The 17421-nt window shown below is 38.9% G+C and overlaps 1 protein-coding gene across 1 annotated transcript in view; it reads left to right on the top strand.

Moving 5' to 3' along the window:
* The window catches only part of LOC122444800 (LIM domain containing preferred translocation partner in lipoma), a 509662-nt gene that overhangs the window by 314122 nt on the left and 178119 nt on the right, over positions 1–17421 (top strand). The window contains exon 6 of the mRNA XM_043473440.1: positions 10168–10294. Within this exon, the coding sequence (XP_043329375.1) occupies positions 10168–10294 (127 nt within the window). The remainder of the gene's footprint in view (positions 1–10167; positions 10295–17421) is intronic.

Here is a 17421-nt window from a genome sequence, read left to right as displayed (position 1 = left end):
CTGATGTTGGAACAACTAGCCCTTTGCATTGTTCCAGGCAACCAAATAAAGATGAAATATCTTTACAGCTAAAGTCACTGCCAGGTACTAGTGAAGCACAGCAAAGACCAAGAACTGGTTTTGTTTGAAAACACAACCTTGAATAATAGTTCATCCCATTCATCAAACTTCTATGTGTTGAGTCTTGTTGAGGTGAAACTTACCAATGGAAATAATGTCTTGTCATTGCCTTGCCTTTTGTTATGTCAAATCCCTTCTGCATAATACACAAAAAGCCTAATTAATGGAGCAAAGAAATGCAGGTAGGTTTTAGCTCTAGTGCTGTGGAAATAGTTTCTATTAGCCTTCTGTAGGAATCAATTTGCTGGGGATGTTATCACTTGCCACAAGGCCACTGGCTTTCTTCTTTAAGGGAGGCCTGCCTTGTTAAAGGATAAAAGTATGGAGAATATGGGAGTCTGGAGAGAAAGAGCAGTGAAATGTGAACTATGAAACCGGTTGGCAAGAGATCCTTGCTTTACCTTCTTCCTGACCCTGAGTATCTAGGGCTCCTGCTTTTCACCTTTCATATCAGCCTACCAAGTGGGAGAGCATCCATGGACATGCCATTTTTGCTTGGAGTTCATCTAGACAGGAAAACATAAGGAGGCTACTTCCTTCTGAATAACCAAACATGAGCTCTGCTTTACTGTTTATCTTTGATGCCAAAGGCTAAGATGTCAACAGTTTAACAATTTGGAGAGCCAGGGTAGCATACCTTCACTAAATGTCATGTATGTAAAAGTTTATAGTTTAAAAGACTGAGGAATTACATCTCTTGCTACAATAATTAATGTGAAATTCAAATAGACTAGATTAGACTGAAGTAATTTATCAACAAATAGGAGACTGAAGAGTTACTATTACTCTACAAACCTTCCACTTCCAAGAAGAAAATCCTCTTAGTTAGTGGTTTGTAAGTTGTCCCTCCTGGTAATTGTAATTATCATTTAAACACAACATTATGTTTAATATTTCATAAAGCTTCTTCATATGATTTAGATATTATTGTCTTACAGTTTATAGATGAAAAAGTCTAATGGAGAAACAAATCCTTGGGGAATTGAAATGGTGCCCTAGACTTCAGGCCCAGGAATAAGGATGCTCAAAGTCAGGGCATTCTTGAGGTTACCCTGACACATGGGGATTGGGAGGGATGGTTGTGGAGGGAAGCCACTTTCTGCTCAGGCTGCATCACCATAATGCCCTGGTTTGCAAACATGATGGGCCCTTAGTGGACACTCAGCACTTTCCCCAGGGTTCAGTGACATCCAGTAACTCCACCATGCTATATCATTCAGGATCATCAGTCCTTGCCTATGTCTCCAAATTTGGTCTCAGAAGAGTAATTTAAGGGCATCAATACGTGGCGTGAGAAAAGGAGCATGAAAAAGAGGTTATAAGAAAACCAAGATTTTGCAAGTTGAGAACTAACTGGCATGGATTTCCAAGCTAGAATCAAAAGTTTAGTCAGATTTTCTAGTGTTCTTCTTTGTGCCTTTAACCATTCATTCCCTAAGAAAATGGGCCTTAAGGATAGAAGAGCTAAGAGCATGCCTTTCTGCTCCCATGAAGCTGTAAGGAATGTTTCACTTGTGGATTTCTAATTGTTGATAGGTAGTTCTTCTCCTGCCCCTTCCTCCTCTGTGACCCATCCTTTGCTTTAAAAGTGAAGCAGAGTGAGTGTTCAGCCCATCTTCTGCCCTTGGCCTGAAGGGGTGCTCCTTTGACTAAGCAGTGAGATGTTGAGCATCAAGTGTGATAATTCAGTGAGAGTCAGAAAGTAGAAGCAGCTTCAGGAAATTACAAGCTGCAAACTTGACATAGTTAAATAGGGGGAGAAAAAAAGAGCAAAAATATCAGAAATATATTTTTTCTGGCAGGCTTTCAGCTCCAAACTGGGGCTAATTCTACCTTTTGAAAGAAGATAATTTCAATGTTTCTTTTTTCAAGAACACATAATTGAAGTTATTTTCCCTCTGAGAGAAGGAACCTCTTGTACATCATTGCAAATGGACAAGAAAAATGAACAGCTCTGGTACCCAGAGTGATAGAGCATTCATTATCATGTAATCTCTCTGAATATCTTGGCTGCCTTTTCCTGGTGTCGTATCTGCCTGGGCGGTGCTTTTCTGGTAAGGTTAAGATTTTCACTAACTTCAAGTTACCCAGCCCTCTGTAAGTAGGAAATCAACATCAGGGAAGGACTCATGGAAGAAAAATAGCCTATGCTGAGGTCAATATCAGAGAAACTCAGAGTCTAATATGATGACTGATTAGGTAGCCATTTTGTAACATGGATCCTTAGCACATGTTTTGAAATCATTAAACTGGTGATAACAAAGATTCAAGGAGGCAGGTATTCTCCTAGAGCTCTCTGCTGTTTGCACCTTAGTGTAGGCTGTTTACCATGCTTCCTTTTCTCTTTAGGAGGGACGGAATTCTGCTTTCTCTACTCAAGAAGGAGTGGTGGTAGGAAAGGGTGGTTAGCCTTTGTATGTTCTTGATTTCATGCCCCACGTGTAGTGAAAGTTCTGTAGGCTGCAGAAACCCTGTGACCTGCCAGCTGCTTAGTCAGATTCAGAATGCTGAATGAAGTTCTAGATTGTTTCAGGAGATGCTGACAGGTAGTTTAAGTCCTCCTGTAAGTGGAAATCTCTGTAATAATGAGGTTTCCACTTACTCAGTGTGTGTCTGTTTTCATAAACTACAAAGTATCCGTATATATGAATATCTGTGATTTCACTATAAGTATCTGTAATGATATGTGCCTTTCATATTATAGGCGCAAAAGTGTGATAGAGTTAGACTCAAAGGAATCTTTGAAAACACCATTTTACACATAAAGATACCGAGGTTCAGGGAATAGAAATGATTTGATCAAAATGACTGGACAAGTTAAAGGTGGAACTAAGATTAGAGAGATAAATAGGTCTTTTGTACTTAATAGGTTTTGATGTAAGAAAATATAAAACATTTCAAATACAATGAAGTGCTATACAAATATGATAGATACTATCATTTGTGTTGTTCTTAATCTGGCAGAGGTTTTTTTTTTTTTTCCCCATTTATTTTTTTGTTAGTTGGAGGCTAATTACTTTACAATATTGTAGTGGTTTTTGTCATACATTGACATGAATCAGCCATGGATTTACATGTATTCCGCATCCCGATTCCCCCTCCCACCTCCCTCTCTACCCGATCCCTCTGGGTCTTCCTGGTGTACCAGGCCCGAGCACTTGTCTCATGCATCCAACCTGGGCTGGTGATCTGTTTCACCCTAGATAATATACATGTTTTGATGGCAGAGGGTTTTTTTTTTGCTCACCAAGCAGATTCTGTCCATGTGCATTTTGTTTGCAGAAATTGTCCTTATTTTTTCATAGTGTCATCCATGGCCTTTACCAGGGGCCTAGATCCAAATTTGGCTACCATATTCATATTAAGCCTTTCCTGAAATGATAAGTAGTTGGGCTCCTGGCAAGACAAGAACTATGGCAGAGAAGAGCCTGATGTAGGACATTTTCTGTTTCCTGACACGTTTGTGTCAGGGGAAGGAAAAAAACACAACTTTTTTTCATATCTAAGGAAAACATTTTCATTGTAGAGAAATGGAAAATATAAATGAAATGACTGTAAACCACTGGCCCATCACTTTTTAACCATTAACCTCTTAGTGTAAATCTTTCCAGTCTTCCTTCTGTAAGTTGGAGGCAGGCAAGCCTAGTCAATGGATGATTCTCCTCCAGGAGTGAGCTCCCCTCCTTCCTATCTTTCGTATGGCCATATCTAACTTCAAGGGAGAATGGAAAGTAGTCTAGCTGTGAACTCAGAAGGAAGGGGAAACACATTTTGGTGAGAAGTTAGCAAATTTACTTAGTAAATACCAGTTCTTTTAAGGCATATTAACCATTAAATTGCTCAGAAATAGCATGACATCTGGTTGCAATTTTTAAAGAATCACTGGCTTTGGTGTTTGAGGTGTTCACCAAAGACATACTTCAGAAGCATGACTTAAGTAAAGTCAACCCACCATTTTTAGTTCAGTTCAGTTCAGGTCGGTCACTCAGTCGTGTCCTACTCTTTGTGACCCCATGGACTGCAGCACGCCAGACTTCCCTGTACATCACCAACTCCCAGAGCCTACTCAAACTCACACCCATTGCGCCAGTGATGCCATCCAACCATCTCATCCTCTGTTGTCCCCTTCTCCTCCCACCTTCAATCTTTGCCAGCATGAGGGTCTTTTCCAATAAGTTGGTTCTTCACATCAGGTGGCCAAAGTATTGGAGTTTCAGCTTCAGCATCCATCTTTACAATGAATATTCAGGGTGGATTTCCTTTAGCATTGACTGGTTTGATCTCCTTGCAGTCCAAGAGAGTCTCAAGAGTCTACTCCAACAACACAGTTCAAAAGCATTAATTCTTTGGTGCTCAGCTTTGTTTATAGTCCAACTCTCACATCCATACATGACTACTGGAGAAACCATTACTTTGACTAGACAGATCTTTGTTGGTAAAGTAATGTCTCTGCTTTTTAATAAGCTGTCTAGGTTGATCATAGCTTTTCTTCCAAGGTGCAAGCAAGCATCTTTTAATTTCATGGCTGCAGTCACCATCTGCAGTGATTTTGGAGCCCCAAAAAATAGTCTCTGACTGTTTCCATCATTTCTCCATCTGTTTTCCATGAAGTGATGGGACCAGATGCCATAATCTTAGTTTTCTGAATGTTGAGTTTTAAGCCAACTTTTTCACTCTCTTCTTTCACTTTCATCAAGAGGCTCTTTAGTTCTTCTTCGCTTTCTGCCATAAGGGTGGTGTCATTTGTGTATCTGAGGTTATTGATATTTCTCCTGGCAATCTTGATTCCAGTTTTTGCTTCATCCAGCCCAGAGCTTCACATGATGTACTCTGCATATAAGTTAAATAAGCAGGGTGACAATATGCAGTCTTGACATACTCCTTTCCCAATTTGGAACCAGTCTGTTGTTCCATGTCCAGTTCTAACTGTTGCTTCTTGACCTGCATACTGGAGGAACAGGACGGGGAGACCACTTTTTCCCCCACAAATTCATCAAAAGATCATTTGAATGCTGAGAGCAACTTCCAAAATACAGCTTCTGAACACTGGCAGAGGACACCAGGCACCCATAAAGGCAGCCCATTCTCTTTGAAAGGAGGTAGGACGAAATATAAAAGACCAAAAAAAGAGAGACCATTTTAAATCTCCTCAGTTCAGTTCAGTCGCTCTGTCATGTCCGACTCTTTGTGACCCCATGGACTGCAGCATGCCAGGCTTCCCTGTCCATCACCAACTCCCGGAGCTTGCTCAAACTCATGTCCATCAAGTCGGTGATGCCATCCAACCATCTCTAATGGTTGTCTGTTGCCTGAAACAGTCTTGAGTTTGACCACAGTCCATTTCTCTAGCCTCATCCTAGTTCTGTTCTTCCTCTATTAACATTTTTGCTAATATTCATGGTCTTTTGTGCATATTGTTCCTGCAATAGCTTTACTTTTTTCTCCTTTTTTCCTTTTCTTTTTTTCTCTCTCTCTCTTTTCTTTCTTCCTTTCTTTCTCTCCCCTTCCCTCTCTCCTTTGTTTTCCTTTTTTTTTTCACTTGGTGAAATCCAGTTTATCCTTTAATCTCAAACTAAAGTCACCTCCTTTCTGGTACTGTTCTGCTATCTCAGAACACTGAATTCATACTTGTTTTTTCATACTTACACTTTACTGTAATTGCCTATTTTCATGTCTCTCTCTTCCTAAACTGAGTTGTCAGAGGCATGAATCCTGAATAATTTGACTTTATAATGATAGTGCTTAGCACTTGGCATTTCCTTAGGAAAGGTATGTTAAGAGAATTTTGAAGGAGTTCTCTGAAGTTTACTTCTCAATAACTCATCTGTGGATCATGTCGTTTTTTTTTTCACCTTTGCTAGGAGGTCCAGGCATTTCAAAGAACACACATGTTAGTGATTAATATTGATACTTATAAGAATGTCTTTTCCCTAGAAAAGATTAAAGACTGTGTTTATACCTGTTTTGCAGTGCTTTTGTTTCACTATTTAGCAGTAAGCCTCCACTCTGAAAGACATGTTTGCTTATTAAATAATACAATCAGTAGATTAAAATCCAAATGACTAGAGAATAATAGAGCTAGTAGTGCTCGGAGACAACAATGTCGAAGCCCAGAGAGGTTTTGAAGTGGAGCTGAAACACCCCTGGTCTCAGTCAGGGCTCTGCTGTCTTTCAGAGCTGGTACTTCACACAAGGTTGCTCAGTTACCTTCTCTGAGCCTCAGTTTCCTCATCCATAAAAAGGGATCATATATCACAAAAGCCTGTTGTATAAACATTGGAGATTACATATACGTGGAAGCAGGCACTTTGAGAATGGTCATATAGATACAAGGAATTATTATGTCACAATGAGTATACCGCTGATACTATTCACATTTCTACTTTTGAAGACATAAAAAACAAAAAATGCATCACACACCTTGCCAGCCCTCTCTCACCCCTAGTTGAAAATTTTCAATTGTGGTCTATTGCCCAGACACAATTTTAGAAGCTGCTTATTAAAAAAAAAAAGATGAATCAGACAGTTATTAATTTTTCCTAGGATGTGTTGAGTTCTAAGCAAGATAGAAATTGAAAGGAGTCACTTCATCCCAATGAGAAAGGTACTATAAACTACTACTTTGAGACTTGAGCCCTGAAGAAAGTCCTGAGCTGTATTTTTCTGACTATGAGAGACAACTTGGAAGAACCTGAGGTTTTACCAGTATGTTTCCACAGATGTTGAACATTACCCACTGGATACAGCATATGTGGAGAGCTCTATAGCCAAATAAGGCCCAGAAACACTGAAAGAAATGATCTCTTGGGGTCTTTAATCATAAGAAGAAAGAAAGATAGTCTTAAGTCATGTCTAACTCTTGCAACCCCATGGACTGTAGACTGCCAGGCTCCACTGTCCATTGGATTCTCCAGGCAAGAATACTGGAGTGGGTTACCATTTCCTTCTCCAGGGGATCTTCCCAAGCCATGAATTGAACCCAGGTCTCCCACATTGCAGGCAGATTCTTTACCAACTGAGCTATGCGGGAAAATACTTTATTCATAAGAAATACTAGGATTCCAGGATAGCCATTATATGAGATTAGAATCTAAAAGAAAAGAACCTTTCCAAATGTGTTACTTCAGAAAAAGTATCAAAAACAAATAGGAAGGAGTATTTGTAGAATAAAAGAAATAATAACACATTTTTTACCCCTCAAAATCGGTGAAACACTAACATGGTAAGTACTTTGAAATTAGACCTCTGCTTGAAATGTATGTTCTTAAAGGTAGAATCTGAACTGCTGGCTTAGATTTACAGAGGACAAACTTGGTTTTCTTTCTTTGTTTAAATGAAAAGGAAAGCAGGGAGGTATTAGGGCCAACCAATGATAAACTCTGTCCATTTTCTGAGGGTTGGGCTGGAAACAGGAATTATTAGATTTTCTTTACTAGCTGTTGATTTAAATTAAAACAGCCACCACCATTAATATTTCATACTTTTCTAGCATTTTTCTCTCTGGAAAGTAATGTTTGGTTTAAAAAAATGCATAGAGTTTTAGAGCCAGGTGATACCAAATTTGGTGTGTAAGTTCTCTCTTAATTGCAAAAAAAGGATATAGATAATTTTCCTATCTCATCTTCATTGTTGTCACCTGTATGGGGATAGTCCTGTCCCTCTGAGGCAGGTAGGGGGATCCAGAGTTCCTTTGTTACCATGGTTTGAAAGTAGTAGTTAAGCTCTATTTAGCATGAAAATCAAGTTGCCTGCATGAATCCTCAGTCACATCAGTTGTGTCCAACTCTTTGTGAACCCATGGACTGTAGCCCACAAGGCTCCTCTTGTCTACGGGATTTTCCCGGCAAGAATACTGGAGTGGGTTGCCCCTCCACCAGGGGATCTTCCTGATCCAGGGATCGAACCCATGTCTCCTGTGTCTTCTGCATTGCAGACAGATTCTTTACCACTGAGCTACCAGGGAAGCCCAAAAATCAAGTTATCTTCATTCTCACAAAGACTGTGAGGTAGCATTCCCAAGCCCATTTTACAGAAGAAGATCTGAGGTTCAGAAAGGTTCACAGGCTCACTTTGGTAAAGCTCTGTCTCCAACCATAATGCCACTGCTATGCCATATAGTCCTTCACTGTCATTGGCCACAGTAACTTTATGTTCTTCTATGAATATTTCTATAAAATTTTCCTAAAAGTTGATAGCAAAAATGAGCGTTTTGAAACTTAACAATACTAGCAAATCACTCCAATGTTCATATCTGCATGTATTCCCACCAATATTGCATGCTTTTTGTAAAGAATCATCTGTGTGTGTTTCTCACCCTCACTGGACTCAAGTCCTCTCAAAGGCAAAGACTGTGTCTTAACACATCTTTATGCTTGTGGAGGGTACACAAATAGACCCTGTAAGAACGTGTGGATAAACTAATAAGCAAAAGAAATGTGAATGGGTCAAGAGCTTCTTTACCCTCACACTAACTCTGTAGGAAAGACATTGTTTGCAGTTTAGAGGAGGCCCTGAGATTAATCTTTAATGTTTCTAGGATAAATGAGTAAATCTAAGATGGGCTCTTGTCCTGACTTTACCTTAGTTAGCCCTGCCCTGATCTTTTGGGGCATCAATTTCTTTACCTCACAATGAGTAGTGAGGTAATGATTCTGCAGGTGCCAGATGAATGATAATTATAGAGTAAAAGGTCCAATAGGTACCAATCAACAATTTCACATATATATAGTTTAGAAGGCATTTCATGCCTTAAACATAACACAATTAATTAATAGCCCTCTTGGTTGTTGAAATAAATTCTGGTAATATTACAATAATGAAACTTTTGTACAGGGATATGTACTTCAAGGGATTTTCACATCCAAGAACTCAATTTGGTGTAGTGAAGACAATGGGTGAATGAATATGCAGCTTCAAATTTTGTTGAACTGATTCTTGTAAACTATTCATGAAAGGAGAAACTTGGTCAACAATTTTAAGGCTGGATAAGCATCAAGGAACTGCATTCCCTATCTCAGTTCTTTCCCTTAGCCACAGGGAACATCATCACCATTATTTCTAAACTTATAACAGTCTTTCTGTTTTTAATACTTTGATTGAAGATACTGGGGTATGCTATCAGAAATGGTCAAAGTTAGAATATAGGCAAAGGAAAATATAAGAAATTCCCTCTTATTTACATAGTGCAAGCTATTTTGCATCTGGTAGATTCTTGGCTGATCACCTCAAGTATTCTTTCACTTGACCTTTGATTCCCTCACATTGCTTTCATTCAGGTGCACCCATCTATTGAACACCAATCCAGTGTTTAATGCTGGTTATTTACTTTCTCATTTGATTATGTATGTTTGCAGTGCAAGAGTGGTCTAGTCGGGTGGGGGCTGGGGGGCACTTAACCTCCTTAACTGGAACACAAGTTCCTTCACATTCTGGACCCCATGTATCCAATAATATTCATCTTCTTTCTTATCTCAGGCTTTACATATGGTCTCAAAATATACAACTGCCTGGAGCTCCTTAAGCCACCTGTTTTTTTCCTCACCTGAATGTAAGATACTTCAACCTGTGTGTTTCCTCTCCTTCAGCTGAATAAGTCCTAACCTGTGTTGACACCTCTCCCCTGGAATTCTTCCTCTCATGCCAGAGTCCCCTTTGTGCCCCAGTTGGGCACTTTCTACAATTCTTTATCGTTAATTATTAGGGTGCCTATATCTCTCACTTGACTGTAGGCTGAGTAAGGGAAGAGACTGAATATATTCATCTTTTTTTTTTAAATATACAACTGGCATATAGTGACTGCTTACAATTGTTGAATGAAATACAGCTATATTCTTTGTAAACATGAATTTCTAAAGCCTGATAGATGGCTTATCTAGATAAGGCAAGTGAATAAAGTGGTACCTCCAAGGTCAGACCCTGAGTAGTTGATAAAACCAATCAATCCTAAACCCAGGCCTTCTAATAACCCTGTCCAGTGCAAACACTACCTGGCTGCCTTGGTTGATGTCTAGATTGCCCTGAAAGAACTCTGTGTTTTCTGCCTTTCAGGGTGGACAAACAGGGTCCATGGGACCTCCAGTGGCACCCTCCTCATTCCGCCCTGAAGATGAGCTCGAGCATCTGACCAAGAAGATGCTATATGACATGGAAAATCCACCTGCTGATGAATACTTTGGTGAGTGGGGTCTAGGACTGACTTCTGAAGTAAAGGTTCTATTCTGTTTTCCTTAATCAGTATTTAGGAATAGTATCAGCTCCACTGGTAGAGGCTTTGAGTCTTGATGCATTGGAGTTGGTACACATGTGCACATACCTGAGTGTTCTGGAAACTGCTTTGTGAAACTGCTGTAAATGTGATATCTGTTTAGCTTGGACTAAATTTCAGGAGTTATGCAGAGTTTCTTGACTTCAAATTTTACTTTAAATGTTTAATATTTGACAATTTATTAGCTTCTCATTAGGCAGAGATGGGGTTTCTGTGTGGGTTCAGGGAAATAGAAGACGTTCATTTACAAGATGGGGAATTGGGTGGTATCTAAACTCTTTGCTCTTAATTATTTTTTCCCTATTTAGGAAGAGTTTATTTCTTTGTTTTTGTTTTGTTTTGTTTTATTTCTCCTCAAAACCTATGAAGAATTATCAATGGTTAATGCATCCAGTCCATTAGTGTAATGTCAATTTATAAATTATATGCCAATTATGAAGTATTAAAAATACATAACCTGTCCTCAAGGAGGTTGGAATTATTCAGAAAAGACAAAAAAAAGCACACAAATAATTGCTAGTCTAGGTATACTAGGTAGAGTTATAAGAGGGACTTAGGTCAAATGTTATAAAATGTAAAAGGTCTCTGTATCAAGAACATCAGGAATGTTTTTGAGAAGAATTAATGGTTCTTGAACCTGGACTTGTTAAGGCAGTGCCTTTCAAATTTTCCATTTCCTTTCTAATCTGTTGGAGATAAATATCTCCACAGAGTATAATTAAAATTAGTTACTAAGAAAATGAAATAAAAAGAATACAAACTGGAGGACAGAGTTTTAGCATTATTATTTTTAACAGGAACAAATTATTAAGCTGCTATAATATTTTATAAATACTGTCTGCTTCTGAACTTCTCTCTTCACAGAGTGTCTCAGTCAACTAAGCATCCATCCACCATTCTGAGTAACCCTGCTCTAAGAACTTCTAGAGAGAGGATATTACATTTGGGGAGCAGCAGGAACAAAGGCTGGAGAAGGCAATGGCACCCCACTCCAGTACTCTTGCCTGGAAAATCCCATAGACGGAGGAGCCTAGTAGGCTGCCGTCCACGGGGTCGCTAAGAGTCAGACAGGACTGAGCGACTTCACTTTCACTTTTCACTTTCATGCATTGGAGAAGGAAATGGCAACCCACTCCAGTGTTCTTGCCTGGAGAATCCCAGGGACAGGGGAGCCTGGTGGGCTGCCGTCTATGGGGTCACACAGAGTCGGACACGACTGAAGTGACTTAGCAGCAGCAGCAGCAGGAACAAAGACAGAGAGGTGGGAAAATTGCCCAGGACTCTTACTTATTCAAATATTTTCTATTTTTATGTCTTCCCACTTCTTATTTGAGAATATTTAATAACAGGTAAACTGGGGGCACTGGTCCAAACCCACATCATAAATGGACTGGATTAAAATATGAAAAATGTGGCATTTATTTGTATTCAGGAGACAGTGTATCTTAGCTAAAAGAGCATAATAGTGGGATTAAAGAGTCATTCTGATTCCTTTTCTGCCTTCCACCAGCTAAACATATTGGCCTGTTCCTCCACTGCCTCATTTCCTTTTCCCAAATCAAGAGTGTGAAGCAAATGTTATTTAGTGTTTCTTTCATAGTAAGTTCACTATAGAAACAACATTAATGCAGAGAAGTGTACAAAGCTAAAAGTTAAATATAAGTTGACAGAGATTAGCACGTGTGCATCTGTGCGCTATCTGCTCAGTCGCTTTGGTCGTGTCCAGCCCTGTGGACTGTCGCCTGCCAGTCTCCTCTGTCCATGGGATTTGTGAGGCAACAATACTGAAGTGGATTGCTATGCCCCCCTCCAAGAAATCTTCCCAGCCCAGCAATTGAACTCACATCTCCTGTGTCTCCCGCATTGCAGGTGGATTCTTTGCCCACTGAGCCACCTGGGAAGCCTAGCACAAATGGACAGAGGATGCTATTAAAAAAAAAAAAAATCTCTAGTTATATTGAAACACACTAAAAGTATATCATGCTCTTGTCATTGATGTGGGAGAAGATCTTATATTGCAACCTAAGATAATGTTTGAAAATAACTTATTAAAAGTGAAAAATAAGGCCCTTTATTATTTGTATTAAGGTATATCAAAAACAAAAAAGCTAACATGCCATAATGTATGCTTCAATTATAGCAACAAAATAGATAGAAATAAACAACATTGACCATAGGTTGTGACTGTATTAATGAATATATAATAAGGTACTCTGGGAAACATTTAATTAAATATTATCTTTGCCTTTAAGAACTGTCCTAACTCTACTACTTCCTAGCTTAGACAATGCAAACAAATTGTTTACTGTCTACATCATTTTGTTTTGCTGTATTTATAACATGGAAATAATGGCTGTTTTATACTGTTACTGTGAGTATTGAATGAAATATTTATAGAAAACAGTCAAGTTCTGGCATGTAGAAATATACTCAATAATCAAAGTTATCCCATGCTTTACTTAAGAAAACAAGATATGCCCATTAAAAATCCATTAATAATGCTTGATTTAAAATTAAGTTCCAAGCAAAACTAGAACATATGTCACAAACTGATAAATAATCATTGCCAAATGAATGTTACAAACCACAAGAGGGAATGTGGAATAACGATTAAGTTTTATTGAGTGCTTACAATATGGCAGGACTATTATATGCCACGTACTTTATAAGAATTTGTTCATTTCATCCTTACAGAAAAAGCTATAATCCTGTGAAGAAAATGGTATTATTATTTCCAGGTTAGAAAACTAAGGCTCAGAAATGTTAAGTAATCTGCCCAATGTCAACAGCTAATAAGTTGAAGGAGTGGATTAGAATCCAAAATCCAGGTCTATACATTTTTTTTTCTTCTAAAAGCTTTTCCCACAGCTTTACTGAAGACACAAAGAGCTTCACATAATTAATGTATATAATTTGGTGGATTTGGATGTATGGATACACATGTTTTGCTATCACAGCAATTCAGGTAATAAACACATCCATCCCTTCCAAAGTTTAGTCTGGATATTTAGGAAAGGTTTTATGGAGGAGATTAGCTTTGGACAAATGGAAAATAAGAGAAGATATTCTCTTGTAAGTTTGTGTTAAGTCGCTTCAGTCCTATCTGACTCTTGGTGACCCTATGAGCTGTAGCCTGCTAAGCTCCTCTGTCCGTGGGATTCTCCAGGCAAGAATACTGGTGTGGGTTGCCATTTCATCCTCCAGGGGTTCTTCTTGATCCAGGGATCAAACCTGTGTCTCCTGTTTCTCCTGCACTTGTAGGCAGGTTCTTTACCACAAGTACCACCAAGTAGATAGAATGAGCAAAATATAAATTGAGCCCAGGATGATTTAAAGAAAATTACTTTCTATGGAAAACATCCACCAATGAACAGCCTATTATGTGCAGGCTAGTCTGCTGGGTCGGTGTTAAATGCACATAAAACAATATAGACATGGGTCTTATATTTAAAGAAGCTTATTTTCTAATAGTGGAGAAGGCAATGGCAACCCACTCCAGTGTTCTTGCCTGGAGAATCCCAGGGACGGTGGAGCCTGGTGGGCTGCTGTCTATGGGGTCGCACAGAGTCGGACACGACTGAAGTGACTTAGCAGCAGCAGCAGCAGCAGCATTGTCTAATAGAGGATGTGTACAGTGTTGTGGCATTTAACAATATATAAGGCAAGGCAGAAAGTGACAAGTAACTTATTCAAAGTTCAGCCAAATTCCTTTGAGAGTATAGAAGAAAGAGAGAGCAAATTATGAGGCAGGAATGTAAAGTGTTTATAGAGTAGATAAACTTGCAGTTGTTTTTTAAATTATGGTAATAGAGCCTTGGAAGTGCAGTGATAATAGAGAAGTGATGTAATTTCTGATGAGTAGAATTTTAACATAAAAGGGAATAAAATCACTGGAGTGAAGCATCCATGTGGGAAGGAACAAGATATTGGGAATAAGGTTGGAGAGGTAGGCTGGAACCAATAGCCTAAAGACCGAGTATTTTATCTTATGTAGTGAGTCCCACACGTTGAGATAAAAGGTTATGAGAACTATTTCATGAAATGTGGTTAAGACTATGGTTTCCAAAGTCAGAATGCCTTTTCTACCTCTTATGGTAGGTAAAAGCAGGAAGCAAAGGATGAGTTAACAGGACTGTGGTTTACTCTTCTACTCTTTAAACATTAAATATTTCCCAAGCACATTGTCCACGCCTGCCTCTGTGCTGGGTGCCAGGGACAACCAGATGCAGGATCTCTGCCCTCAGGGGACCCACAAGTTCCTGGGAAGGATGGGCGAGAGGCAAGCATGTTAGGGATATCAGTGTGGCAAGGGGTAAAGCACTGTGTTGGGTCTGCCAGAGACTCTATGTGAGCATACAAGACAAAGTCTGTCTGAAGATAAGGGGAGGAAGGCTATGTCTCATGTGTTTGCAACAGAAGGGCCTGACCCATGAGAGATGAATAAGAGTCATCTCTTGTTCTCTATCAGAATTTTACCTTAGTTCCAATCTGGGCTGGAAATAGCATTGTTAATCACCACCTTAAAAGAATTTCTCACTCTTGCATTAACATTGCCAGCCTCACCTCAGCTGCTCACTTTTTCTATCACTTTGCCGATTTAATGCTGAAATTTTCATTGGCACTATAGCTGATTTGCTGAAGGTCATAAAGAGCTTTCATGTCAAAGATCTCCTATTAGATTATGAGCTATACCAGTGAGTGACAGGGAACAAAATGTAAATAAATGGCATCAATGGAAAAGGTTCCCCTGTGGTCATGTTGGTTTTTCTCTGTGCAACTCTTAGTTTCTTTTTCCTTAAGTGGAATAATTTATGAATATATTTGGGTTTTTGTTTTGTTTTGTTTTTCATTATGGAGTTTCCCATCAGTCTTAGCATGTTTTCTTTACTTAAAGAACTGTAATTATGGTACGTTCAGAGTAGGGGAGGGATATCAAAAGGTTACCTCACGGATGACTTGAGTACAAAGGAGAAAAGATACCTTCACAAATAGAGTTTGGAAACTTTCTTAATTCAAACGATGAAACTTAGCATCACCAATACTGGGACAAACTGACATGTGCCAGCTGATATGATGTAGTAGAAAGTATACAACACTGTCTATGTAATAGCCTTGCTGAAATATGTAACCTGAATCTAACCATTAGGAAATAGACAAATTTAGATGATAAGCCATTCTTAAAGACAATTGTCTTGAATTCTTTAAAAATGTCAGTGTTATGAGAGGCTATTTAAGATTAAAGAAGATGAAAAATACATGTCATTCAAATGCAGGGCATACATCTTGATTGGATCTGAATCAAAAAACAGGGCATTTGAGGAGAGGTTAGAGAAATTTAAATATGAACTATATATTAGATAATAATACATCAGTGTCAATTTTGTGGGTATGGTAATGGCATTGGTATATAAAACAGTATCCTTGTTGTCAGGAGCAAATATTGAAGTATTTAGAGTGAACCATCATTATGTCAGCAAATTATTTTGAAACAAGGTAGATAGATGTAAAGATACTGTGAGGAGGGCAGACTCATTTCAGATTACAACAACTAGAGATAATATAACTACACAGTGCACCCTTTCTCCCCCCAAAAGTATTGAAGCCGGCCACAGATGAATTATCTTTTTATATACATGCCATGTGGCATGTAGGATCTTAGTTCCCCAACCAGGGATCAAATCCGTGCTCCCTGGTGTGGAAGCAATAGAGCCCTAACTATGGGACCACTTGGGAAGTGCCATAAATGAATTATCTTAACACTCCCTCCTTGGGCAGGAGGAATAGAGAGTCATTCCTGTGTCTTCTCAATTTGACTGTTTGAAAATTCCTCTTTCTTATGTATCTGTTTCTTTCTATACCCTTTCTATTGTTGGTGAGATGATAAGCATTGTGGTGGTGATGACCAAAGCTGATGTTTACCTAAAGCTCTCCAAGTTTAAAAAGGCTATTCACAGTCATTGTCTGACTGATAGACCTGGTCATGACCTGATGCAAAGAGCCAACTCATTGGAAAAGACCTTGATGCTGGGAAAGATTGAGGGTAGGAGGAGAAGGGGGTGAAAGAGATGAGATGGTGGGATTGCATCACAGACTCAATGGACATGAGTTTGAGCAAACTCTGGGAGACAATGAAGGACAGGGAAGCCTGGCGTGCTGCAGTCCATGGGTTTGCAAAGAGTCAAACACGACTGAGCAGCTGAACAACTACAATAAAAATGATGTTTTTATTTTTCTGATGAAGAAACCGAGATTGAGAGAGACTCAATGAGTTCAAGTTACACAGCATAACTTTTAGGATTTGGACTTACTCGTCTCATCTTAAGCTCATTCTGATTCGTTACCATTGCAAAAAGATGTGAGCTGTCCCTGTAGTTAACTACTCTTGTCTCTTATCATTCTTTCCCAGGGCTACTATAGCTCTGACTTCATTGTCACTAGCAATATACTTTAACTGTCTTTAACTCCTGAATTAACTGATGTGACTCTTAAGCATAGACTTTTTGCCATGGCTCAGATACATACTCTGGAGAGATAGCCCACCTAATACCACTCTATCAATCACGAGTTGACTGTTGACCTCGGAGGAAGCAAATCACTGATAGCTACAACTCATCTTGTTTTCTCAAGCCATTTCTTGATAAAATATTACAAGCTAGAACCTTCCACTGATCTCAGCTGATTTTTTTATGATTTCATCTGAAAAGGTGCTAGTTTTAGTGTTCCATTGCCCTTTCTTTTCCATCTTCATCAAAAGTTGTAATTGTTACATTATAGTATTAGTTAAATGCTACCAAAGATGAATCTTAAGAGAACAGTATGATCAGTCCAGATCTTTGAAGGGAAGATAGCCTCGCATATTCTGAACATTTTGCATCTACTGGGCTTGAATTTTGGCTTTATCAGATTCCCAAGTGTCTTTCTATTAGCAGGGGTGTACTTGAATAGGCCTTGAACACTATTTGGTAGGGGAGAGAGAGGAAATATAGAAGAAAGTTGAAGATAGGAGAAGGTCTCTTTTAATTCAGTTAACCACAAAC

This window comes from Cervus canadensis, chromosome 7 (assembly GCF_019320065.1).
Source record: "Cervus canadensis isolate Bull #8, Minnesota chromosome 7, ASM1932006v1, whole genome shotgun sequence".
NCBI classification, from domain to species: Eukaryota; Metazoa; Chordata; class Mammalia; order Artiodactyla; family Cervidae; genus Cervus; species Cervus canadensis.
The sequence above is the reverse complement of the archived record's forward strand: the minus strand, read 5'-3'. Positions and strand labels throughout refer to the sequence as shown.